This window comes from Oenanthe melanoleuca, chromosome 9 (genome assembly GCF_029582105.1).
Source record: "Oenanthe melanoleuca isolate GR-GAL-2019-014 chromosome 9, OMel1.0, whole genome shotgun sequence".
In the NCBI taxonomy this organism is placed as follows: Eukaryota; Metazoa; Chordata; class Aves; order Passeriformes; family Muscicapidae; genus Oenanthe; species Oenanthe melanoleuca.
The window spans coordinates 16,897,548-16,925,540 of NC_079343.1; the positions used below are offsets into that span (position 1 = coordinate 16,897,548).

The 27,993-nt window shown below is 41.2% G+C and overlaps 1 protein-coding gene across 1 annotated transcript in view; it reads left to right on the forward strand.

Moving 5' to 3' along the window:
- FNDC3B (fibronectin type III domain containing 3B) overlaps positions 1 to 27,993 on the forward strand; it is a 180,136-nt gene that overhangs the window by 80,058 nt on the left and 72,085 nt on the right. The window contains exons 4-6 of the mRNA XM_056498953.1: positions 10,274 to 10,350; positions 17,608 to 17,851; positions 18,765 to 19,043. Of these exons, the coding sequence (XP_056354928.1) occupies positions 10,274 to 10,350; positions 17,608 to 17,851; positions 18,765 to 19,043 (600 nt within the window). The remainder of the gene's footprint in view (positions 1 to 10,273; positions 10,351 to 17,607; positions 17,852 to 18,764; positions 19,044 to 27,993) is intronic.

The following is a 27,993-nucleotide window of genomic DNA, read 5'->3' on the forward strand; positions in this document are numbered from 1 at the left end:
CTCACCTTGAGTGTTTATAAATGATAGCAGGATGTGAACAAGTGAGTTAGTGCCTTTCTGGGACAGCCACTGTGCAGCTGAGCAAGAGTTGCTGGAGTGGAAGGTGAGGAGGAGCCAGAGTCAGCAAAACCCTTCCTGTGTCTGTGGCTCTCAGGTGGGATGTGAGCACCTTCCTTTAGTCTGGTGTGACTGCAGGATGCTCAGAGACCAGCAGCCAGGAGGATCAGAGCTCTGTGAGAAAAGCTTGAGCATGGCTTTGGTTTGGGCTGGGGGAGGGCAGGCTGAGTGAAGATGGGGCAGTGAGGGGTTTCAGGAAAGGCTGTTGGAATGGAAATAACAGAAGGCTCCTCTGTTCTTAGAGTGACACAGCACAAGTGTTAAAGGAAAGAAGTGCACGTTTGTTTTAGTGCAAAGGCAGGTAGGCAATGGAAGACACAGGTGGGGATTTCCTGGAGCTTCAGTCACTGGAGGTGCTGAAGAAGCAGCATCAGCCAGGAGAGGCTCAGGTAGAGCCTCAGGTGCTCCAGCAGTATTTCCCTGTTTCAGGGAAATACTTGGCTGCTGCATGCTCTGATCCAGGAGAACAGTGCTCTGGTTGAGACTTCTCCACTTAAGATGCAGCTTTTAGTTTTTTAATTCTTAATGGGAATTAAATTGTGAAACCCCTGTGAAGGAAGGAGGAGGTGGCTCTGCCTCTGGTGAGCAGACCTCAGCTGGGAAAGCCCTGGGCTCACCAACAGCATCTCTAAGCCCTGTGCTGTCATACTTTACACTTGTATTTTTTCCTATGGTAATTCTGGTGCAAGTGCAATGCTGTAATAAAACTCCAAACAGACAAACCATATTAATATGTAGTGAAATTTGGTTTTAATACTTACTGAACATATATATGCATGAATGAAAAATATATATGCTATGTATGTATGAAATGTGCTTTTACTCCAGGGAGATGGCAGTTCACCACAGTCTCACAAAATATCCCAGCACATCCTGAGAGCCACCAGTGCTGATGATTCTCATTCCCTGCCCACCCTTGCACGACAGAGTGCTTGTTTGTGACAGGTGGATATTAATTGCTGTGTTTTTGATGAGCACATTCAAACAGAGACTTTCAGATGATTCACTGAAGTTCAGGATCCAAACATGTCACAAATAAAACTCGTCAGCCCTGTGATGGTGATGGGTGGCACTGTGGCAGTGCTGGGTGGGGAGGGAGGGTTGGAGGTTTGGTTTAGTTCAGTTTTCACTGGCTGGCTGATATTTCTCCCTGTGGGTGGACAGGTGAAGAATAGCCATCACCTAATTGCTGCCTTGTTTGGGGCAGGTGGAAGAGAACATTCTGTGAAACTTCATTGTTGGCCAGGTTTGGGTCTGTTGCTGGTTGTACAGTCCTCCTGCTGTTGCCATGGGAATGAAATAATTATATTGTGAATAATTGGAGCATTTTCTTCTACTGTTGCAGGAAAGTGGTGTTGTGTAATTATTGCTGCCTTTGATGGAGGTTGTGCTCAGAGCTGAGTGTTCAGTAATTGTATAAACTTGTTGCAGAGAACAAAACTTTCTGCAAGTGGATGCCCTTTCATGAATGTGGCTGAAAGCTCACACATGCACACATGCACTCCCCAAAAAACATTTATGTCACTGGAATGTGTTTAAGAGCTGTCTCAAAATTGAAAAGGGGATAATAACATTTTTTGTGATGTTCTCACGGTTTGTTGTTTTTCTTTCAGGCAAATAGTGTCATATTGTAAGCAAATGGAAATGCTGTTGATAACTGATGCAGAAGTAAAATAATTCTCATTTCAGGACATCCCTTTCCCTTGAAACTGAGTTCTGATTCAGAGTGAGCCCACTGGTTATATAGATCTGGTGGGAAGCTGATCTGGAGGGTCCTAATCCTCCTTTAGCTCTTCATAGCTTTAGCAGTTTAAAAACTTCATAAATGAGATTTTTTTATGATAAAGTGGAGCCTGATGTTGACAGAGATCTCCCATCATTTGTGTGGCTTGGCAGTAGTTACTTGATGGGTTTTCCCCATTTCTGAATTCAGCTCTGTGGTCTCCTTTTCTCTCTTGCAGCCTCATGCAGGGACCAGGCTGCAGTTTTCTGTGCAAAGTCTCTTCTCTCTCATATTTCTTGGTAGTGCTGTTCTCTCTGTTCATCCATGGACATTCTGGCATATTTCTATCATAAAACAAAGGGTTATGTAAAGGAAAAAGAAGACAGTAGATATGAGGAAGACTTCCTTTTTTTCCCCAAAACAGAGTATTTTTTCTGCAGTACCCTACAATTTTTTTGCAGCCTGAAGTTTTAGTCAGGCTTAAGTATTGCTTTATGACCTAAATCCTATTCTGGGTTTGTGTCCAGTTGCATTCCCACAAACTTCCTGTGTGACCCTGCATCAGGCATTTCATTACTTTGTCCCACAGCTCCACTGGTGAAGCGAGGGGAGCAGCAGCCCTGCTCCAGCCAGATGTTCTGGGGATGGATTCGTGAGTCCTTGTGGGGTAATGTGCTGCTGGGTCACAGAAACGCTTTTGTGCTCCTGCCTCAGATCTCAGGATGTCATCTTGGGCTAATATTCCTCACGAAATGAGTGTCTCTCCAGTTTCAGGTTATTGTGTTGTGGCTTGTGTGCTAATGGATTAATTTCAGATGTTTTCAAGTAGTTGGTTGTTCTCTTTGTTTCCAAAGTAGTCTTAATTTATTTAACAGTATTTGCCATTCAAGTCAACTGATTTTAGACAGATGTTTGTCTCTTGTGTTTCAGTCTAGACATTTATGATTTACAATCTGTAGCCCATCTGGTGAATTGCCATGGGAATATGCTTATTTTCAATGCTTGAAGTATTGCAACATACTCTTTGCAAGTGTTTTTGCAGTAGCGACTGGGGAGCCAACCATCAGAAAGGGTTTATTTTAGCAAAAGACTCTGACTTGTTTGTTCAGATTAGGACAGGAAAATACTCCACTTCTGTTCCAAACGAAAGTAACAAAAAATGTTCCACTCCAAAATGTTGCCTGTAAGCTGAAACTCTAGAGTGATAGATATATGGGTCTAGTTTAAATAAGAAACAAAACCCACCTGAGACTATTTAAGAACAGCAGGAGATCTGAAGAATCCCCCTTGTCCAGCTCCATTCTGGGGCTGAACAAGTTTGTCTAATATTTTTAGTAATCTAAGACTTTAGTGAGCTTTAGGTTGTCTGAGTTTCTTAATGTGCAAATTTAAATGTCATCACTGCAGAGTGTGGTTGCTGTTTTGTCACTGGTGTAGGGTGTGCTCTGGGACTGGGTCCTTGTCTCCAGGTGGTTTCTCCTTCCATTCCAGTCCCATGGCAGGAGGAGAAGCTGAGGATGCACCAGTAGAGGATTTGCCAGGCTGCTAAACAGCCTGTTGACCTTGTCTAGACTCTTCTCTGCTTGTTAAATCAGTGAAGTGTGGTGAACCCCAAAAGGTTCACCACAGGATGGGCAGGTGAGGAGCAGGACAGCTTTTTATGCTCTCAGGATGAATATCTCCAAATTCAAACCACTTCATGTTTGAAACAAATATTTGATGCTTGAAAAGTGATTAATTCATAGCTCTGTGGTGGACATTTAACCAGAATTTGACTCAAAATTTGTGCTGCTGTGTGCCTGCTGTAGTGCTGTGGTAGCTTTGGACAGGGCATATTCGGGGCAACTGAGAGCTTTTAGTTAATTTCCTGTTTTTACAGGTCACTGCATTATTTCCAGAATATGCCCCAAACCAGAACACAACATCTGGGAGACACACATTGCAAACCAGCAGGCTGCTGAGCAGGAGTCCTGTGGTTCTGCCATGAGAGCGTGGGGTGCTGTTGTTTGGCTGCAGGTTGGACGAGCTCGAGCCTCCCGCTGCGTGCAGCAGGTCAAGCAGCAAACGCCTTTCAAGAGGCTCCAGTGTAAACAGCAAAGGTGCCACTGTGTAAATAACCCAGCAAATGCTCCAGGAGCTGTCTGCTGGGTGCCTTTGGCACGCATTTCTGAGCACTTTGGATCTTGGGTTGAGTGAGCTTGTCTGTGAAACTTGTCATGTTGAAAGCGTCGGTCAAATGCAGGCTGGAGCGTGGCTGGTCCTGCTGGGTCTGTGGCTGCAGAGGCCAAGGGCTGAACGTGTCATTCCAGCCTTTGGGGTTTGCAGTTTGGTCTTAATAATGACCATGCACTGAAACTCCCAGACACCAATGTGTTTTTTATAAGTTGTATGGGTTTGGCATCTTATTTTTAATTGTATTTACGGCAAATTGACTTGACAGTCTGTGAGAGTGAGTAAAGAACTGCTGTATTTGTAGTCCTGGGATTTAGAAATAACATCAAGTGGTCACAGAAGTCACAAGGATTTCAAGAAGTGTCTGTTGCCTACATCAAAAGTGCTTCAATCTCCACTGTCAAACCCTGTGTTTGCACATACGGAGGTGACTGTGCTCAGTGGTTTAGCCATGCACCTGCAGGATTTCTCAGGCTGTTTGGTTTGGTTTTTTTTTCTTTTATCTGTTCCATTTGCATTTAAATAGTCATTTGTTGTGGGGTCTGAGAGAATTTTGGAATTCATGGAGCCATTTCTGTTAAACTTGAGGGTTGTGGTAAGGTTTTTGTACTCTTCAAAGGTGAAGGAATCACTTCATACTACTCAACTGTAATCTGAATAGAAAATAAGTAGTTGAGGTGCCAGAATGTGAATGGGCTTGTGGCAGGCATCCTTTTATTCACATCTTGGTCTGTAGATCAGGCAGTCTTAAAAATATTGTTAGATCTATAGGGATAAGCTGGATAAAACTCTGCCTGCTGCCTATCTCAGGCATGAGTTGGTGCCATGGTGATTGCCAAGTGCTGGACACATTTCTTAGCATTTATCAAAGCACAGGGAACATTATTTAAGCACCTTTCACTACCCTGCCATTGGCAGGTTGAATGCAGCATGAGTGGGACTTTTTTCTGCCATTTCAGAAAAGAGAATACCTTCTCCAAAGGTATTTTTTAAACCTGTCAACCATTCAAGCACTTAACATTCTTAGAGCTATTCCTTTTCTCTCTAATGTGGAGCTGCTTTAATCTACAGATTCACACTGATCTAAGGACAAAGTATTTAGATCTTGATCAGCAGCAGATGTAAGACCCTGTGTCCTAGGAACTTGAATAGGGAGCTGATTCTGCCTTGTACATGAGCAGAGTTGAGTTAGTGGCCAAGTAAGCTCTTGTCAGGATAGTGCAGTTCAAAACTGTGGTGATGCTGGTATGTGAAAGCTCTTTACATCCTGTTTTAAAAAGATTTTTGCAAAGTGCTCACGTTTGCTTGTGCTAACAAGGAGTTCTAGGCTGTGGCCCAAAGGATGGGGAAAATGCTCACCACAGCTCTGCTGCAGAGGGAAGAAGATGAATGGAAGGATCCAGGATTGTTTTTTTTTTTTATATTTTCCTTGTCATCACCTTGTTTAGTCCGTAAGCTGCTTTGAGAATAACCAAGTGGAGGGAGAAGACACGTGTGCCTGACAGGGAGCCTGTTTGTGCTTGTTTCATTGAGGAAATTGTTCCGGAACAGCTGCTCATCCATGTGAAAATGCAAACCCTTGGGTCCCAGCCAAGGTCAGCAAGCCCTGGGTCATTTGTTTTAGCAAAGCAGACCAATTTGCCCTTTAATTATCTCTCCTTTTCATTCTGTCACACCTCTTGCTCCATAGATTTACTTCTGAGAAGAGCCACATGTGAAATATGTGATACCAGTTTTGTTTCGGATCGGGGAGAGGCAGAATAATTTTTCATGGGTTAATTTTAACTGTTAAGCTTTATAAAACTTAATGCATTTACCTCCCTGGATTTAATTTTTTACTTAGCTATTTCTGTAGGTTCTTGTAATTGAAATGTACAGGAGTCTTAACACTCAAATGCAAAATCACTAAATTTCATATTGTGGTGTGAAATGGTAAATTGGTATGTGTTTGCTGGAAACAGGGCTGAGAAATTCCTGGACTTCAGGAAATTTCCAGTAATTGCTCTGAGAATGAGAACTTAATAACAAAGCCTGGTAGAGTTTGGTAATTGCAAAACTAGAAACTTTGTGTAAAACATATGCCCATGTGCTAGAGCTGGATGTGAAAAATATTCTACAGGGAACATAATAAATAAAAAGCAATGTTCTCCAAGCAGTCATGAAAATGGTGTGGTAAAATGACTTCTTTACCCTATAATGTTACATGGAAGGAAAGAAATAGGAAAGAAGTGTTGCTGTAGCTGGAGGAACTGAAACGCCAGATTCTGGCTTCTGTAGTTTAAGGAAAGAAAACTGATTAAAATGATCTTTAATGCATGCATTAAAGGTCACTAAGGAACAAGGAAAAAAAAGCATACTTGTTCCTAAACTGATTTTGTACAAGAATTTTGAAAGTGTCATGGGTTGCAACCCCAGGCTATAATTAGCCTTGAAAATCTTGGGACAGAAGTTTCTCAAGTACATTGTGACATTAGTCCAGAAGGAATAAAGATGACCAGAAGAACTGTCAGTCTCTGACAGGAACATCCTCTTGCCAGGACTAGTGGGAGACAGAGGTAGAAGGGAGCCCTGTTTTGATGAGCAGTACAATCACCCAATAAAACATGGCACAAGAAGGAATAGAATGATTGTTGTCTTTTTTGTTAGACTGAGCTTGAAGGTGTTCCTTAAAAAGGCAATAGATTTGTAGAACCTTGCTGAAATGGTTAAAATAATCAGCTCTGATGGCATCAGAGGGGTGTCAGAGCAGCACAAGGGAATAGGTGTTTGGGAAGAGGAAAGGCTCAGACTGGAGTGTCAAGGTGTTAATTAGTTCTGACACTATATGAGACCAAGTTGCTTCTTTTACTTATTCAAAATTTTATTCTGTTAAATATTAACATGTAAGAAGTAGGAAAACTCTGCTCTGCCAGCTGGAGACAAGTGGGGTCTGTCCCCTGCCTGGCCAGGTGGACATTGGTCCCTCCAGCCTGATGGCTCCTGCTTTTCCTCTTCTTTCAATTTCCTTGCACCTGCATTTTGGCCAGGGCAGCCCTCCAGGAGCCAGAGATGTATTCCCAGGAAAGGAGCTCAGTGTGGAATTTGGCCACTGGCTTTGTCAGCAGAGGTGGCCAAGCACTGCTGGCTCTGTTTCATTAGGAACTCAGCAGATAATCTGCATTTGTTAACAGGTTTGCAGAGTACTCCAGGGAGCTCACTTCAGTGTCAGCATCTCTGATAGAATGGATGGACGTTTTCTCATTTAAAATAAACTTTGTATTGAACCACGAGCTTCAATTAAAACTTGCAAAGTTGTGATTCCCAAGAGTGTGTGTTACTTACATCCATCCTATGAATACAAGCAGCTGAGGAACATCCTCCTCTAAATTTCTGCTTTTTAACAGGTCAAAACTATTTGAAACAATAAAAAATACTAAAAAAAAAACCAAACCCAAAACCAAACAAGCAAAACTCAAGCCAAAGAAAAGGTATGGTTTTGTTTTAGTGTTAATTAGGGAATAGTTGGATAACAAGAAGAGTCTTTAATAATTGTTGGGACTTGTTGAGCTGTGGAGGTGGGGTCTTTATTTTACTACCACTTGAAGTTGTTTTGATACCATTGATGAGAGGAATGCACTAATGTGTGCTAAAGTCATTTGGCTAACCCTGAAATCAAAGCACTGGAAACGAAATCTAGCTGCAAATCACCAGCCTGTCAGTCTTTTAAAACTTGTTATCCAAATGACTTTAACAGTTTGTGGGTCAGAGGCAAGGTTAAGGCTCATCTTGCACCGTGCACGTTCTGATGATAAAACACAATATTACTTTTTTTTTTTATTGGAGTGGAAGTGTGACAGTCAACAGTATCAGTGTGGGAGTTTGATTTCTTCCTGCTAGTAGATCACTACTCCATATGAGCAGTTGGCACAAGGTTTGGAGGGACACATATGAGGCATGCCAGAAAAGTGCTGCTTATTTGTTGTATATGTCTGCTCTCTACATAGAAACTCCATTTTTAAGTTTATTTCCAAGTCAGAATAGCTGTTTTTTTGGTGAGGGGCTGAAACAGGTTATGCATAAAGCTTCATTCTACTGAGCAACATTTACATGCAATATTTAAGTTATTGTCTATTTGAATGGTGAACTTGGGATTTTTAAATTTATGTCAGCAGTTTTTCTTGCAGTTTCTTGAGTTTGAGAAATCACTGACAAGGAATATGTTGCATAACTGTTAACTATTCCTTTTGTCTATTTTCAAGCACATTTTTCTGTCCTGAAAAACTGAACAGTTCTTGATGATCCAGTGTGGATTAAATCCTGAAAGCAGCATCATTGCATGTTCACAATATCAGCTTTACCTTTTATGTACTGTCCAACTTACTGTGGAGCAAAACTTGGCAGTGTCTACAGACCAAAGTGGATTCAGAGAGAAATAAACTCAGAAGAAGTTTGCAGATATTTTGTTTTTGATTGGGAAAACACATTTATTCAAACAATATTTCTGTTCTGAACCAATTGTCACTTCATATTTTTGATGGATGTAAATAAAGCCATTTAGATGGCATCTCCTTCCCAATAATCACTTACTGGTCAGGCTGAATTTTTTCCATTGACACTAAAATTGTTGGCTGTCTGGGGAGACAAGCATTGTTATGAGGGCCATAGGGTAAGAGAGAAATCCATATGAGCTGAATAATAAGTAATAACTTTCTCCCCTTACTGGGCCTGTAGTGTAGGTAAAGTTCCCCACATAGTTAAGTGTAGGAAAGTATGAAGTCCAACAAAACCAGATCCAAAATATTTAAATTTAAGCATTAGAGTTCTCATTTGTCTTTTACACTTGATGATGGTTTACTATATTTGAAATCTAGATGTGAGTAGTAAAAGCTGTAGGGGCTGGTTAGACTAAATAACTGGATAGAGAAAACAATCCAAGATAAGAGGAGGTAAAAATATCTCAGATGGGTTCCTGCATGTGACTTGGATTTGGGGAGGTGAGAAGTTCTGCTGATTGTACCAGAAGCAGCAGGAGTATAAAAATGCAGATGGATAGGGAATGACTGCTAATTTAATGTGGACTGGTTTTGCTGATATCAGACAACAGACTGTGACTCAGTTTGTTGTTGGAGATTTCATTAGATTAGTCTAAATTTTAGGAGCAGTCACTCCTACAGGCCATTGCATCCCATCTGTGCCTGAAGTGCTTCATATGTTTTAGTGTTCAGCTTCCTTCCCTAGAATGTGATATGGTTTGGAGATGTTGGATGGCTTCTCCATTCAGAGAAGGTGATGGACTTACCTTTTGTGTTGTCAGTCAAAGCTGAAATTCAGTTTGCAGTGACAAGGAGCAGAGTCCTGCTGGGCTCCTCTCAAGAGTTTGACAGTGGGGGCAAATGGGCTAATTAACAGTTCAGTGTCAGATTTTAATATGTAATAAGGAAGGAATGAAATTATTTTTTCTTTTCCAAGCAGTAAACTCTGATGGCAAACATCTGTCTGATGTTTGGGGGGTTTGTTTTACTGACTGCTCCATGTGATGTTCCTGAAGTTAATGGGTGAATCAATGAGCAGTTGAGAGAACTATTTCCATTTTATCTAGACACTCTCTTTTAGCTGTGAGGCTCCATTTCCAGAAGCACAGTGGTTATGGCACTCACTTTGTTGTACTTGTACTCAGTGCCTCAAAATGGAACTTGCATGTTCAGGGCTGGATTTCAGAGTGGAAACCATAAGCTTCTTGCTTGTATAACCACATTCCAAGGTTAGTCTGAATAGCTGAGATAATGAATTTGGTCTTTGTGCATTCTTAAATAGATAGATAGTTTTTCACATATGTGACTTTTTTTTTTGCTACAATTGGACGCTTTCCTTGGGAGCTGCCTAATTCCAGGCTGCACAGTTTCTGCTTTGTTCCCTGCTCCTATGTCTTTGACAAGAATAACTTAAACAGAGTTCAATATAGGAATTGTGGGCTGCTAAAGGACATATTGTGTTACTGCTTAATGCTGTATAAGTTGATCAGTGGGTAATATAAAGTCTATGTTCTAGCTGTTTTATGGTGAAAATATTATTTCAGCAGAATATATGGTAAAGTCATTGAACAATGATCTTATTCTCAGAATGATGGCACAAGGCATTTTCCATATACCAGAAATTAGTGGGGCTGCTCATTTTGTTATTGCAGGCTTCAAAAATAAAGCTATTTTTAACCTTTTCTAAGCAATTATGCTATTTTTTTAATTGAAAAAAACCCCTGATATCTTATTACTCTCTTTCTATTAGGACCAGCAGAGGTTCCCATGATGTCACCCAATGGATCCATTCCCCCTATTCATGTGCCTCCTGGTTATATCTCACAGGTATGCTTCTTGAAGGATTTAAATTTTTATTATTAAAATTAAAAATAACAAAAAATTTAAATTTAAAAGATAAAGCATTGATCCATGTAGAGAAGTCTACTTGGTTGAAGTTTTATTTGGAAGTTTTAACCAAAATGAGAATACACTTCTTCATGCTTGTGCTCTTTGCTGATAGTACACCCACATTTGCACAAGTGACCAGGGATGTGCAGCTTCACACCCTGGTATTTGTGGTAGATTTGGGGTTTGAGCACCAGCAAAAGCTCTGCACACAGACTGAGCCTATAAATGCAACTTGTTTGTGAGAGGGGGAGAAGTCCTTGATGTTGGTAAAGCCTCAAGTCCTTGTGTGACAGTCAGCAAGGGCAGGAGACCTTGGAAGTGAGAGAAGGAGCCACTGTAGCTATAAAATATGCAGCTGATCCTTGGTATCCTCCCAGCAGAAATCCTGCAGCATACCAAGAACTGGGGGTTTTGGTGTGTTTTCAAGAACAAATGTTATTTAACTATCTATTTATGGAAAAAATGGAAAAGGTTTTGCAAAGCTGTTAGGTTTTGGAACTCTTGAACAGCTACTGCTCTTCTGTGTAAATAACCCCAGATTACCAGTCTGTTCCTTCCATCTTCTGCAAAACTTAGATTCTTTCTGAGGTAAGAAAAAAAAAACAAACCCAAACCTAAAGGATTGATATAAGGCATAACAGCTGTGAACAATACAATAAATCCAATAATTTCACCATTTTCATTGAGACCAAAAGCTTCCTTAAAAGTGCACAGAGTATTTCAGATATCCCTGATGAATAGCCTAAGAACTTTTGATAGATATAGTTTGGCATCTTGTTAAGCAGAAAATAGATGATGTCCTGGAGTCTCTTCCCCTCCCCAGGAAACATGTGAGCTTGTGTAATTCTGAAAAATCGTGGATGGCGTCATGCTTAAATCCCACAAAATACTGCAATCACTCTGTGGTATTTTGACTTCTGAACAGAGTGAAAACACACTTCCAGTAAGGGGGAATTTGCTAGCCAGCCTAGCAGAGAGGGCAGGATGGCAGGGTGGTCCTCCTGCTCCTCAGTCATCCCAAGGGGAGTGGTTGGAGTTTTGAGACAGCATTTGCTGCTTAATGCTCCTCACGGGCTCACCTAATGTAATAAACTGGCCCATATCATCCAGAGGTTTATCTAAAGATTTATTCTCCCTTTGAAATAACTTCAACACCTTTTTAATATTAAAATGTTTATGCCTCTCCACCTCTGTGCTGAGATAAATGGCTGGGTATAATTGGAATGCTTTCTAAACCAGAGGGATGAAAGTCTTCCAGCTGTATCTCTGTCTGAGCCCAGCTCTTCTGTACAGCTCTTTGTGGGGCACCATAATAATTCCACCAAAGAAGCCTTTAAGCAGTTTCTTAACCAGAAAAAAAATCCAACCAAAAACCTCTTCTGAAGCAGTTTTTCCAGAAAGCTGGAAATACATTGTAAAGTTTTAGGGGGAAATTCTGTATTTGGCACTTTTCTGCAGTGGAATGTGTGCTCTGTTCTGTGGTGAGTGAGCCTCTTGCCTTTCAGACTGCTTCATATTAAATAGTAGTTGAAAGTCTGTAGTGATGAAATTAGCTCTTTGTTCTAATAAACATCTCTGCCTTATTTGCTCTTGCTTTTGTCTATTGCTTCATAGTTAAAACCCAGTATTTTATGATAAATAATTAGAACACAAATTTAACATGTAGGCCATAAAGCAAATTAATGCACTCTGGGATATGAGGCAAAATATATTTGATTTTTGGTTTGATTTGTCCCCAAAGTGTACATCTAAGAGTCAGGCAGAAAGCAATACCCCTGCAGAGAATCAACAGTGCCTATTAAAAAAAGGCATGAAATCTTATTTCCATTTTGTGATGCCAAGCCTGTGTGAGCTGTGTTAGCCCTGAATATTACATGAGTTATTGAATGATTGCAACCCTGGATTAACGTGGTGCTTCATCACCTCTCAGGAAAAATTGGCAGGAGGATGTGAGCCCTGCAAGGTCAGCCCCACTGGAAGCAGCACAAACACAGATTCTGTTTCTAGACTTCAAGGACCATGTTAATAATTGTGACTAGAAGCTGGTTTTGTTGATATTAAGGAGATGTTCCCAATGATGAGGCTTAGCCAGGGCAGGAAATTATCCAGGAAAATAATAGAAAACAAACACACACCACCAGTTCAAATCTTTCATGCTATGGTTTTGCTCTCAAAAGACCAAAAGCTCTTCAAAGAGCCAGTATTTTGGATTATCTAAACCTCTGTGTCCCTTTGGCAGATATGAGCTATCAGATCAGGGTTCATGTCCTGCAATTCTTTGTGGGCTAAGGGTTAGTTAAATACAGACAAGAGGAGAAGTTCCTTGCTGTGCTCTTGGTGGACAATATCTCTGCTGTAGAAGTTGGTTGTAGAAGGTGACATGGCAGAGAAATCTGCATTAAATGTGTGTGATGTCAACTTTTTTGACTTCAACTGTTAAATGAGATTAGAGATTTCAAGGCTAAGGAGTTAAATTTGGGGACAACTTCATGGGTTGTTGCTCCTGCTTTTCAGTGTATGTCTGGGAGAAGGAGAGTTTGAAGTATAGTAATCAGGAGAACTAGAAAAATGAAAATATCAGAAAGCAGGATCATTAACTTGTTTGTTTAATGCTGCTGGCTGAGGACTCTTTCTCTGAAATAAATCTGGAGCAATTCCACTTGAATTTGAGAAGTTGCTTCTCTGTAGTTGGGCGTGAAAATTTGGCATGAAACTCCACTTTTGATTTTATGTACAGGTTTGTTAACATGAGCTCTCTGCCACAGATATTTTAAGATTAAAGAACAAATTTACTGGTTGGGCCATGAGGTGCACATGTGTTGAAAAGCCTTCTTTGGCCATGGGTTTTCTATGGTCTGAAGTGTTCAATTTGAGCCATGGTCCTGCAGTTCAGTATTCCTGCACCTAGCACATGGCATTTGACAGAACTAAAGCATAACTTCTGGTAAAAGCAATATCTTTAAATGACATTTAAAATGGTAGAAAATTTATCCTGTCCTTGAAAACCAGGATTTTGGTCCTGGGTATATTCCTGTCCCCTAAGAGAGGTGTTCTCTAAAATTGGATTTTAGTGACTATCTCCTTGTTTTTGTGTGGCTAACTGCTCACAGAGCTGCTCTGGGATTTTTGTAGACTGCAGTCAATACTAGCAACCTTTAAAATAATCCTCATTAAAGTTCTGAACACAAGGGAGGTTGTGCAGATCTCATATGGAGCAAGCCATGAAGTGATGATCCATTGAGTTCATGGGCACTGGTCCTCAAGAACTGTATAATTCTAGACTTAAAGTATCCCAACATGCTTGCCAGCATTCTAGATATGTATCTTGTCTATTTTCCACATTGAAGGTGTAGATTTAATTTGGTGTTTGATTTAATGCTGATGGATTCTAAAGATAGTGATGCAAACTTGCCACAACTAGCGTGAACTCGGATTGGCATCTTTAAGAAATGAAATTAATAAATAAAATGTTGACATCCAAGTGCCTCGTGGATGAGCTCATTCTGTACTGTTTTTGGGTACAGATTGATTTATGAATGAATTTTCAAATTTATTTATGAAGTTCATGAAGTACTGGTTGTTGTCCACCCAGTGGCCATGCTCCAGATGTCCTTGCTGAATCTAGCACATGAAATTTAAGTGAAATAAGGGGGTTTTGTTTTTGTGGTTTTTTTTGTAAGTAAGTGGAAATTACTTGGATATTACCATATAAACTCATACAGTAAGGGTGTGTTACAGAATGAGGGTGGTTGTTTCTTTAACTGGGTCTCACAAAATACAGATACAATTTACCTGTGCACAGTTAACATGCTTTTTTCCTTAGAGTGTAATATTAAATTTCAGTGGAGTAAACTGAGAAAACATGGAGCAGTGTGATGTACTTTGAATGCATGAATTATCTCTAGTTACTACAGTGATATCTTCACTGGAAAACAAATAACATTTAAAATGGCATTCCCAAAATGTGGCAAGCAATGGGGGAGGCAGTTTTATTGTGTATGAGTAATGTAACCCAGACTGCCCTGAAAGATCATCACCTACCTCACATAGCAATTAAGCTCCCTAAAATATGAGAAAAAACCCACACAGAACTATGCTATAATAGTATTGTTATTGAGGTGGCATGCCATTTACACCAGCAAGCACAAAAAATACCAGCAAAAGACAATTTACCTACTAACTGTTTGAAAAAAAACCCACAAAATAATGAAAGTTTATCTCTGAGCTCCAAATGACCAGAGATATTTGTTTTCTCTAAATATAAAGTGCTAAAATAAGTAATAGCAATTACTTTTAATATTCTAGTTGCATCTAGAGACCTCAATAGGGATTAGGATTTTGTTGATTCTTGGCACTGAAGTAGAGACAGTTTATCAGTTTCCAGATGAATTTATGATCTTTCAAAGGGTTTTAAGCAGATACAAAGAGCTGCAGATTTCTCCTTAAAATAGCAAAGTTAGAACCTCTCTGCAAAGTTATGTTTTTTTCATTAATGGATCAAAGCTGATTTTATCTATCTTTGATGAACTGAACCTCATTTCCCAGAATGGCACTACTACAATCTTCTCACTGCAGGTTTTTCAGATATCTCCAGTCTTTATAGCTATCTAATACATATAACACATAAATCACATTACCAATTTTGATTTGTTAAGAACAGAATAATTTAAAGATTGTATGTATACAGCTTCAGATATGTACACGTATATCAATAATTCCTAGTTTAGAGAGAAAATGCCCTGTAGGATTGGGAAATAAAGTGGGTTTTGCAAGGTCCCCTGTGTTTTGTGTTCATTTGTAATGTATGCACATGGAAGAACAAGAATGCTATTGGCGTTCATGGCCTGGGAGGAAACAAATAAAAGAGATTAGTGCCTTGGCTTTTTGACTAAAGTAATTTGGAAGGTTGGCTCATGCTTTGAGTTGGTCTAGTTGGTGGTTGTAAGTTCCTCCCAACTGAAATTTTCTATTCTCTCCCCTCATCCCTGGCTTCTCTCAGTCCTGTTGATATTTTATAGTTTCATCTAGCAGGGTAATTTCATCAAAAAGGTCTTTGACAGGATTCTGAGCTTTCCTCCCTGCTTTATAGCTGATAGTTCAGGAAGCTGAGTCCTAATAATTTTAAATATGGTTTACATTATGTGCTGCTCAGTGTACAAGCTTTCTGTCTAAATCTGTTCCTTAATATATCCATCTTTCACCAGAGCACAAAAGGCACATGTAGCTGGTCTAGATGCAGAGATAAGAGCTTGGACTAGTTAAAGCCATGATGAAAACCTCTCACATCAAGATGTAGGAGCTTGTTCTCTCAATTAAGTTCCTGCATAATCTGAGAGTTAAACCCAGCATTTTTGTGCATAGTCCTAGATAAGTAGTTCTGTTTTTCAAATATGTGCTGAAGGGAAAAGGATTTCCCTCTTATCCAGGTTACAAGTGCAGGTTTGAGACCTGGCAGCAGGATAAGAGATGCTGTGGAGCAGAACCAGTAACAGAGATGGGAAGCCTAAAAATGCAGCAATTGAAAGGATGTGATAGTCTAAATCTCTGAGGTTCAGCTGTCTTTTGAGGACTCTGTAAAGTCTTTGAAATTTAAAGCTGGCAGCTGACAAATTTTTAGTGGAAGTCGTAAATTTTGAGGGTAGAATCAAGTGCGTTAAGCCAGACAATTGCTATTTTGGTTACTCAGCAATGTGAAGTGTTACAAGTGAATGAATTAACTTTCTATAGAAAATTATCTTCTGTAGAAGCCTGCCAAGCCACACCACAGAAATTGTGTCCTGGTCACATCCCATAGCTGAGAGGCATAAATGCACACATGGCCTGGGGGAGGAGTTGGGTCACTACTCCTAGGTGAATTTTCCCCTGTGATACCTTGCTCAGCTGTGGCCTGAGGCAGGAGCTGCTGGTTTTTGGAGCAGTTCTGCTCAGGGCTGTGGGCATTGCCCTGGGCAGGGCTGGTCCTGTGTGGCACAGGTGGCACAGCCACCCACGTGCCTGTGCCTTTCCTCTGCTCCAGGGTACAGTTGTTTCTTCTGGTTTGAAGACAGTGGGATGTGATGAGAGCCACTGGAGTGTGGGAAATCCACAGCAGAGTCTCTTCTGCTGGTGCTGCTGGGGGTGGATAACTCCAGCTGATGCTCTGCTGATCAGCTGGGAGTGGCAGCATCTTGCAGCACGTTCACTTATCTCATACAACATATTCATCACAGATACTGCTCCATCTGTGTGCCATCAGTCACTTTAGAGAAAATGGGGTTTTCAACAACCTGTTTTGTTGTATGAAATTAAATTCTGCTTCCTTCATGCTTTTCTACCTTGTGCATGCCAGCATACAGAGTCAAAGGGATAGTAATTGTTCTTACGTGGTTGTATTTTTCAATTTAAGAAATGGCAGAAGTTTTTTGAATGAGCTTCAAGAAAAGCTTGGTTCCTAAGTCTGGATTGAAATTTGGCTGGTTGACTGTTCTCCAGGAATATAACTCTGGAAAAATTATAACCTGAAAAACATATTTCAGCCTAAGCACATTTCCACCTTCCTACATCTGTTTTTACATGCTTTGACTATGGTGTTAGGGGCCAAGTTATGCAAATCCCAGAGCTGATTTGTGTGGATGTATAGACCAGCTCTGAAACAGAAACAAACCCTCTGCCCTATGATTTATCCTGAGCAGCTACCTGTTCTGAACAGAGCAGCTCCTTTGCAAATGTAGGCCAGCACAGCAGGCTCCTGCAGAGTACATGTCTGTGTGCACACACACAGCCTCTCCTCAACAGCAGTGCCAGCTGCTTTCCAAAGTGTTACCCACTCCATTCTCAGGGTGCTGTCAAAATCTGTGGTAGAAATTTTATGGGCAGAATGTAAGGTCAGTCCCAATGAGTGTGCTTATTTTGGTGCTTTGTGTTCCTTTTCCAATTGTTTTCCTCCCTAAATGCAGGTTGTTTATTCTGTCCCTTAACCCACACAGTTATCACCAGCAGCAGTACAGCTCCCAGTGATTAGTGTGGATATCTGAGTCTGCAGGAAACGCCACATCACCGCCGCGGTTATTTCTGCTGATATTAATTTTAGAATTGTGTTTATTCATGAAGCTAAACCTGAGGACCAGCTGATTGCCAGTGGGAGGACAGCTGTAAACAGGGCTGTTTAGAGGTGTACCTGGCTCAGGTGCTGCCTGACTGCTCCTCTCTCTGCAGGTGATAGAAGACAGCACGGGCGTGCGCAGGGTGGTGGTGACGCCGCAGTCGCCGGAGTGTTTCCCTCCCAGCTACCCCTCGGCCATCTCGCCAACCCATCACCTGCCCCCCTACCTGACACACCATCCCCACTTCATCCACAACTCCCACACAGCCTTTTACCCTCCTGTCACTGGACCTGGGGACATGCCACCACAGTTTTTCCCGCAGCATCATCTTCCCCCAACAATATATGGAGAGCAAGGTGAGCTGGGACTGACCTTTCACACCTGTGTTCAGCAAGGTTTAAGGGCTGGGGGGACCAAGAGTAGCAATGAAGTGGAGAACTTAGCTTTTGTTACATGGATGGAGCCTCCTTTAATATCCTTAGGGGCTATAGCTATCCATAGTATGCATTTTTATTTTGCCAACGAAGAAAAACTGTTTTGGACGTGATATTTTCAAGGTTCAAACTTAAAGTGAATCACAAAAAGAAGGACTGAATTATAGAAAATATCAGGAAATGCCTGATGCCTGCAAGGTAACCTGCCTTAGGTTAAGAGAGTCATCTTTGAGGGGGAAGTGGGGATTGTATTTAATCAAGTGTATCTGAAGAGTGTACATGATATTTATGATAATTCTCAAACTGTTTTTAGATAGTTTTAATTCCCAAAGCTTCAACTTCATGTTGCACTTCTCTCCTTAGGCAGCACAACTGACACCGTTCTAAAGTCTGTTAATACTGGGAAATTAAATTGCATGTAATCCAAGGCTGGCAATTTGAAACCAGTACATCTCACCTTGTTCTGTCTAGTCAGGCCCTGAAGAAGAAAATGCTAAATTGCTCTGAATTTATGTTCTTTTTTTCCAAAAGATCAGTTCTGTCTGGATTTTTGCTTGAAATCTGTGTCCCTGAAACACAAAGACTTAAAAGCAGGGGAAAAACATCACCCTAATAGCGATATTTTACACACTCATCCAAAGTAAAATTCTGTAATCAAAGGAGCACAGTTAATACAAAATAATTGCAAAAAAGGGTTTTCTTCTAAAAATCTGCAGGAACAGATAGAATGATGATGAAATTAGGAGATGGCCAGGAATTTGAATTTCTGATAGAGATAAAGCCCTCAGTGATTTTTGTTGTTGCGAGTTAACGCGGGTGACCCGTTCCGTTTCAGAGATCATACCACTATACGGGATGTCCAGCTACATCACCAGGGAAGATCAGTACAGCAAACCACAGCACAAAAAGCTCAAGGACAGGCAGATTGACCGCCAGAACCGCCTGAACAGCCCTCCCTCCTCCATCTACAAGAGCCATATAGGCAGCTGCACCACGGTGTACAATGGCTACGCCAAGAGCCACAACGGGGCCAGCAGCGGCGGAGCCCCAGCCCTGAAGAAACCCGAGCGCAGAGCGAGGAGCAGCCCAAAGTCAAATGAGCAAGAGCCACACGGTAAAAAGAGGGTTTTATTTATTTTTAATTCCTTTTTATTGCACCTTTCCGGCTTGTGACCTGCTCTGTCTGGATCCAGCGGCCGTGCCAAGAAACGCTCCCACCCACGCGTTAATGCGGTGTGAACTTAAATCCAAGTGCTGGGCTTGCTGGGCTGGGTTTGTTTTGTAAGGTGAGCCCAGTGCCTCCCCATCTTTTGTGACTGCTCCCTTGGCAGCTGCAGCATCATTCTCTTTTTTTATCTGTTGGAAGCAGAAGTGCATTTTATGGGCAAGGTCTTGGTTTTTATTTTGCTTTTTGGAGAGGCATCTTGGCACTCCATGAAAATCTTCATGGACAATTAAGCTATAACCCATGTTTGACTACTAGGAACCACTATTTTGCATATCATAGGTTGAAATTATTAGAAAATTTAGAGGTGATGACTGAAAAACCAAGGGTTTTTTTAATGTGAAAATTCAGTGAAAATAAAGTTAGTTGAAAACAAAATTGAGAAGAAATTTCTTAATGGTCATTGGAAATAGCAGTCATAAATCTGGCTACTTTTGAAACAATTTTCTTTGGCATTTTCAGAGACTTGCCATTTAAAATTTTAAAACTTTAGATTAGCAACCTAATACTTTACTGTAATCAATTCTTATTTATCACAAGCCATTCTGCACACATCCAGTTCTACCTAAATTTAGTTTAGTAACTTGTTATAATCCCTTTTACCTACCTGCCTTTCTTCTCTCTTAGTTGACTGCTAAAGCAGCAGCTGCCTGAACAAACTTTGATGCAGTAATCAAAGCAGCATGTCCAGGATATTCATTCACACTGAAATATCTTGAATTAATTTATGCATAAAGCATAGGTTTTCCATTATCTACCTGTAGTGTATATTTATATGGCTCTGTACTTTTATGTGTGAGACATAACTGAAAGAAATAGTTATTAAAATCAACTGTATCAATAGCCAAAGAGGGGGAGAATGCTGCTGGCATGGTAAGGAATGAGGATTTGCACACGTGCTTCAGGGTCTTTAGAATTAGCAAGGAGCTGCATTTGGAATGCTGTAATCCAAGAAAATGAATCACTGCATTAGACTTTCTAGTTATTTCTTGCCAATCAGCTTATGTGAACTTGAGTATTCTTATTTATGTTCAGGTGTTTGTTTGAGGTGGAATACATGAGGTGTTTGAAGCACATGTGTGAAGGACCTATGGAAAGAAAAAAGTATAGTCTTACAATATTGGTTCAGTAGGTACTGAGTGAGCCTGGCTGATCACTTCTGCAATAATCTAGAAATAATTTAAAAGCATCTTGTCTAAGGGTTTCCTGCAGCCCTTGTGTTTGTCTAATTCATTGCCCTGGACTGGTGTGCTGTGCTGCAGCCGAAGAGCACGAGTGCTTTTAAAATGCCAGGAAAATCAGTGGAGTCAAGGTTACAGCACATCCAGTCTTGTCAGCCAGAGAATGCCTTCAGACTGGGAACAGCAAGGGATGGAGTCCTGCCCCAGCTGGGGACAAGTCCCTGACAGCAGGTTGTGCATAGAAGCATCCCTTGTCCCAGCCTCCTGCCTTTTAAAATCAGGTTCTGCATCTGCACCCGGTGGCAGCCCTGGAGTCATGTGAACTGCTCTGCAGCAAGTCCAGGGACCAAGCAGGAATAGGAGAATTTATTTCACATTAAAAGAAAATTAAAAGATACTGTGGGCTCAGATGTGAGGTTTTTGACATCAATGTATTATTCTAGTCATAGATGTAAACTTACATGCAAATTTCTGCAGAAAGGACACAGAGGTTTCTTAAAGGCTCTCATCAAGTAGCTCCCTAAAATCAAGTTCCCATTTGATATTTACAAGCTTCTAATAATATTTGTCACTTTATGTTTGCCTTTTCTGTTTCTTCTCTAATTATTCGGGGATTTATTGATGAATACCTGACTAACCTGGCCATACAGGTAATTAGGGTGAGAGTTAACAGCAGTCTAGGCACAGTTGCTAATTTGATTTATGGTGCTAAGATGGCAATTTTTAGAATAGCCAGAAAAAATCAATGTGTCAGAAGCAACAAGTAGCAAACGTGTTTAAACTTACAGGTTTTGTGGATGTATATCTGTTCAAGCCTGCTAATAGCTAAAAACTTGATAGTGCTGTGTGGCTACTTCCAAAATTGCAGAATAGCTTGGAAAACCTATTTTTAGGTGCATAAATATATAAAAATGTGTGTATATATGTATAAAACTTGTGGAGAAGTCTTTATTTAGAAAACCACTTAACCAAAAATCTCTTTAGGAGGGAAGAAGGAATGTATGAATTTGCAGTAAAACTTGGAGCAACGTGAAGGAGAGCTGGAGCTGAGGGCTTTGTTTGCATGAATTCTTTAATTGGGATTGTGATATGCTTCACAGCCTGGAAGGCTATGGAGAATGATATTTCCTATCTGGCTGTGGGGTGTGTGTGCTCCTGCTTCTTTGGGGTGTTTGGATGACGGAGCAATCCCAGGATCCAGCTGCTGGCAAGGGAGGGGCTTTAGGAGCCCCGGACACAGCTGGAGCAGGCTCAGCTCTGGTTGCTGCAGAGCAGGCTGTGTCAGTGCACAGTGCTCAGCCTGACAGTGATTCTGTCCTTAGGGATCCCTAGGGGTTGGCTGGAGGAAGGTTTGGAAGCTGCCTCAGTGCTGGAAGTGTGGGTGGGAGCTCGCCAGGGACACCTCTCCCAGCAAGCAGTGCCATGCTCAGAGAGGCAACTGGAGTGTCTTTCATCAGCAGACAAGGATGATCCACACAGGGGTGTTTGTGATGGGAAGATGGGAGTTTCTGTTCTTGGATCTGCTGCCCCTGTGCTTTGGGTGATGCTTGCCCTGCTCCTTGTTTCTTGGTAGTGATTTTTCTGAGGGATGTGTTATTCCTTCCTTAGCACACCCACTCTGCTGTGGCTGAGGTTATTACAGAGCTGCTGGAACAAAAAGTGGGCTGGAACACCTTCCCTATCAACACAGGCTGAGAGGGCTGAGCCTGGACAAGGGGGAGACCTTAGAGCCCCTGAAGAGGGTTCTAGAGAGCTGGAGAGGGGCTTTTGACAGGGGCATGGAGTGACAGGACAGGGCAAATGGCTTTAAACTGAAAGAGGGCATATCTTCCTTCCCAAGATGGGATATTGGTAAGGAATTCTTCCCTGTGAGGGTGAGGAGGCCCAGGCACAGGGTGCCCAGAGAAGCTGTGGCTGCCCCTGGATCCCTGGGAGTGTCCAAGGCCAGGTTGGATGGGCTGGAAGCAGCCTGGGATAGTGGAAGGTGTCCCTGCCCAAGGTAGGGGCTGGAACAAGAGGATCTTTAAGGTGCAACTCAAACTATTCATGTGGATAATATTGAAGAAAATGTCCAGTGTACAATGCAAGGGCAACTCAACCCTTCTTGCTGAAAAATCACAGTACGTGTGGTATTTAATTTAAAAATGTACTTTTCCATCTAAATCTACTCTCATTTAACGTAATATGACCATGATATTTGAGTAAGTGCTCAAGGAAAATTCTGCCATGTATCAATAACTTCCAGCTTCCCTGCAATACTAAAAGAAGGAAGGATTCCCCAGAAAATTTGCTTCACCACTGGTAGAAGAAATAGAGCATTAGTTCTGAATGTGATGAGTAGTGAAATTAAGTAAATTACTCTGGAGTACTTTTGTTCAGTCACCTCTCCAGTTGTGGACCCATGCTGTGTACAGCATGATGGTACTTTAAAAATAAGTTGGTGCTTCTATAACACACTCATATCCCAGGGTGGTTCTATAACAGCAACATCCTCTTTTTATGAGGAAATTTACAGTTTCAGATTGGGATTATGAGTGCAGTTCTGACCTTTCCATTGACAGCATCATGCTGTGTTGGGTGGTGCACTTGTAAATAAAGATTTTTAGGAAACAGGCTTTTTCAAGGCAAAAAAAAAAAAAGAAAAAAAAAAGGAAAAAAAGAAGGAAACTGATTCCTTATAATTGACTGTAAAATTAGCAATTCTTCTGAGTGTTTCTGGTAGGATGATGGATGGTGTCTTGTACAGGTAGAAGGCTTGGAGGTATGACACTGGGATTCTGATTTAAAATCCATATTGCAGCTTTTCCACAGAGCTGTTTCAAAAACTGAATGGGAGAGGAGGGAGCAGGGTTGGGTTTTTTGTGGGTTGGGGTTTTTTTTTCTGTAAAGGAGCCTTGCCATGTAAAAAGAGCTGTAAGCGGAAATCCTGTCCCATTCATGCTGTCCTTTATGAATTTCAGTCTGAGTCACTTCCTTCTCATGCACTCAGTGGCTCCCTTCTTGGTCATGCAGTGATCTGGTAGTTCAAGAAGTTCTGTGTGTGGCTGCAAGTACTGTGGGAACATAAGCAGCTCTGAGCATTCTGACAATGCTTTTGCCTATTTCCTTATGAAACATCTTTTTTTTTTTTTCCTCTCTTCAAATAAGATTATTTTTTTCAAGTCCTTATTGGAGCCTGAAGAGCTCAAGACAGCCAAAACTAAAGCACTTGAAATGGGTAAAGTGGGAAGGGGGATGGATTGTTGCGTGCATCCTGTGCAGGGGCTGGGTGGGAGCTGGGAGCCAGAACAAACAGAGCCAGCCTGGGCAGGGAGTGGCTCCAGCCCTGTCGTGTGTGCCTTTGTGGAAACCTTCCTAAAGAAGTTTTTGTCCTCAGCTGAGATCTGGCTGCAGATCAGGGGCCCTTCCAGCCCAGGAGTGTGATGAAGATGATGCTGAGAAGCCTGAATATGTCTTACTCACTGCTTCCAGCTCCTCCAGCAGCATCCAGCCCTGCCAGGCACCAGGGAGGCTCGAGTCCTGCCCAGCCCTTTGGGTGCCCACACACTGACCTGTTTTCTGTGAACTCATCTAACTCAGTTTTGAAAGCACATTTGATTTCCCAGTGAGGAGCACTGGCTTTGGTCTGCACTTCACTGCTCCGAGCAGCTGCTTTCTCAGGTGGCATTGATGTGCTTTTACACCTGGAGAAGGCAGGAAAAAACATTAGAATCAAATAATAGTTCAAAGAGTTGTTGTAGACTATTGGCAGATCATAAACTTCCATTGTCATATGTGTACAAGCCTCAGAGGTGCTGCTTTCCTATTTTGTAAATCAGATTTTGTGCACTGAAGCAGCCTCCAGCTACTCTGAAAGGTGGAAACCGTGGCTTCAAATTGCTGCTGCTTGGAGGTTCTCAGGAGATATGGGTAGCTCTGTGTGCTCATTTCTTTGAGGGGAATGCATTAGGAATACACAGAAAATGGGCTTGGCAAGCCTTCCTGACCAGGGTGGTTTTAATTTGAAAACATTTCAAATTAAAGTAAGTGCTTAACTTGGCAAAGCAGAAGTTCTGAGGTGAAGAAGAACTCTCAGGTATCCCCGAGTGGGGTGAGCTCTGCAAGCTGCTGGTAAGTGATGCAGAGTGGTGACGTATGAAAAACCAGAACTGAGGCATTCTTGGTACAGCCCCATCCTGTTCTCTCTGAATCTTCCATGCAACATTTAAATATACTTAGGAAAAACGTGGGTTTTTTCTATTTTTGTTTAACAGCTTCGAGTTGTTGTTTTAATCCAGAGGCTGTGAATTAAAGGTGAATTGTAGGAGCTGTGATTCAGTGCAGACAGGAACCAGGCCAGGTTCCTCTTCTTACTCATTCTAGATCCTGTCAATTCTTTTCTATTTTGGTCCTGGATCCATTTTGCTTTTTGAGTCATACATTTATCTGTGCCTGTATATCCTATAGATGTAAAAGCTTAAAAGAGTAGTTTCATCACTTTTGGTTCATGTATTAGCCAAGTGATGAGAAACACTGGCAATACATGTAAATTTTATGTTTTTAGCCAGGAACTGATCATTTGGTATATGCTAATAGACATTTATTATACCAATGTAGAAATGTTCCACAGACAAAATTGGTTATAAATGTTTTTTCTGCTGCCATACAAAATACCCTTATATTAAATGCAATTTATTTGGTGTCTCTAAATGTATTTGCTTCTATAAAATAAGGAGTTTCAATAAGATTGTCTCCTGAAAACAACCTGTCAAAACTGACACAGTGATTTTATTAATAGCATTTAAAAAAACACATGCAAGAGTAAAATACATCTGTCAGGTTAAGTGAATTTTAGTATTACATCAAATAATGTAACGTGATGCATAATATTTAGTGTAACCAGAGAAGTGTTGAATCTTGAGAGCATAGATCAGCATCATACATGAATCTAAATGGTGTTACTGTTCCTACTGCATTTTTTAATAGTTTTAGCCATTAATGATACTTGTCTGGATTCTTCAGACTTATATCTCATTAGAGATAGATTTTGTGTGCTCTGTGCTGTTTTCCTGTAAGTTTTAATGCATGAGAAGAAATAGGATGAATTAATTAGGGCATAGTCTGAACTTGAGAAGCAAATGTTCATTTGTGACACCCAGAATTTCAGTGTGATATTTTCATGCCTTGACCTTATCTCCCACATCATGACTGAGCTTGTGCTTTTGTTTGTTTCTATTTGGAAATATGCCTGCCTCTTCAGCAGCCTTTATCTTTGGTATTTTCTCTAAAATAATAGGGTGTGAATTGCTCATTCAGGCAGTAAACAAAGTGGTTATGAGTGTCAGATACACCTTTGTGTACCAGCTTGAACTCCATTAGCTGGGCCACACAGATTCTCACCAAATAATAATTTTGCTTAATAGTCACGTAAAGTAACCACTTAAGTGAGCTTTATATAGACTGATGGCTGTATTAGAAACATTGCAGGGTTCAGGTAGAGTACATTCCCAAGTTCATGTCAGTCTGTGTGCCTGCAAGAATTTATCCAGATCAGGCTTAATTTGTGACTTTGCTTTAGCAGAAAGAATGGCTAAAATGTTTATCCAGCATCACTGAAATACCCTCTGCTGAGGGGGAGAAACAAATCTGTTTCCTTTGCTGTCTTGAAGCTTAACTTCTAGCATGGGGGCTTTGCTGGAGAAGGGTGAAAGCTAAATATCACAAGTCCATGCCCAGAGCACTCCCTGCCTCTGCCATAGCTTTGCCCAGTTCCAAACTCAGCAGTGCTTTGCTTTGAGCTGCCTGTGGCTGCTTCCTTCTCAGGCAACTTGACCAACTCTTTCCCAGAAGTTGCTTGTGTGCAGATAATTTCCAGGAATTTGCAAGCCTGTGAAATCTTGTCTGCATGTGACCTGTTACAGACAGGGAGATATTCTCTTGCTGTGTCCATACTCCAAGAACAAACCCAGAGTTTATGGGGGGCCTGAATGCCATGGCAGTCCCACCTTTTTCACACCACACTGCTTTGTTAGCACAGGGTTCTACAAGCTGGGAAAGGCTGACACAGGGAGAGAGGAGATACACTCTGTTTTTATGCATTCATCTTGAAAGACTAGAGAACCAGCTTCATAATTTTGTCACCAGAAGTTGCAGATAAGAGATTATTTTCATCAGCTAAGCGGATGCATCTCCTAATTTAATTTCACAGTGTTCTCTTATCATCAATGTCCCCTGTTTTTCAAGGTGCATGGAAATGCCTCAAACTTGGCTTTGTTCAGCCTTTTTGTACCTGAAAATGCAAAGAGAACACCAGGGCAGTGTGGATACAAATGATCCAGTGTGGTTATGAGGTGATCTGGGCTTCGTGGCTCTGATCCATCCATGGGGCAGAATGGGTCACCACAGTTCTGGTTACATTTTTCAGTCTCATCACAGCAGTTGTGACAAAATAAATCTCTTTAGAAGCTCCTTAATCTTCCTAAGTGTGCTAACTACAGGAAACACAGCTCAAAGTCCACTTAGGAACATGTAGGGCATATCTAGTAAAAGAGTGGGGGAATTTGGCTCCAGGGTTTGTGTTTGACCTTCTTAGGGCTTATAAATCCTTTTGGCAGTGGCTGGTATTTTACCTCAAAGTTGTTTTCCCCAGTCCTGATCAGTTTCTATAGGTTCTCATATTTTTATTCTCATCTGTTTTATCCCTCCCTTGCCTCATTTTGCCAGCAGGATCTCCTTGGCAGGCTGAGCTGGATAAGCTGTCTGCTCCATCATTTATCAGGAAGTCAGTGCTAAATGACGTAAGGCACAACCTCTTCCCCCAGAGGATCTTCATATTATCTCAAGAATTTGCAGCTTCTGCTGCAACTGACAGTCAAATCCAGAAGACTGAAATCTGAACCTTTTTCCTAGGAGTTTACATAATTTATGGGTACCCACCCAACAGAAAAAAAAAATAAAAATTCTACAGAGTACATTTTCATCCTGCTTAAATGCTCACTGATTAAATACCAGAGACAGGGAGAAGAGTTACACCAAGATCTCAGACTTCAGAGCAAGATAAGCAGTATATCCTCACTAGTTAGGAGGAGATAACATGGACCACCAACAAGGGAAGGGAGCTGTGTTTCCCTTATTTGGCAAGATCTGGGACTTTGAGCCAAAAGGGAGAGAGGGTATTTATAGGGAAGAGGTAGAACATTTCCTCCCTCCAGACTATAAAAAATAAAATGCATTTAAGTCTAATGATTTAATGAACAACACTTACTTGTGTAGCCAGATGTTCTGAACAATGTCCATCTGTATTTCCAGCTGGATTTGCAAAGGTGGTGAAATGAAATTTCATGTCCCCCTGAAGTTAATGGGATTTGTTTACTGAACTCTCTTAGGCTGTGCTTCAAACCTTCCTTTGCTGAGGAAGGGTGGAATTTGATTTCTGAAGTTTTTGTGACTTTCAGTATATTTGCTTTTAAAGGGAGGAAGAATCTTTAATGCAGGGTGATGCCTTGAGTGTTGCAGTTAACAGAAATATTCTAAAATGAAGCTGCCATTTCAGTTTTATTATAAAAGATTTTGTCCAAAAGCTTGAGTTTGGGTTTTGTGTTGCCTTTTTTTTTTTCTTGTTATTTTTTTTCCCCTCTAAGGAGCCGTGCTTAGAAGCAGCTGCTTTGATTTACTGCAGT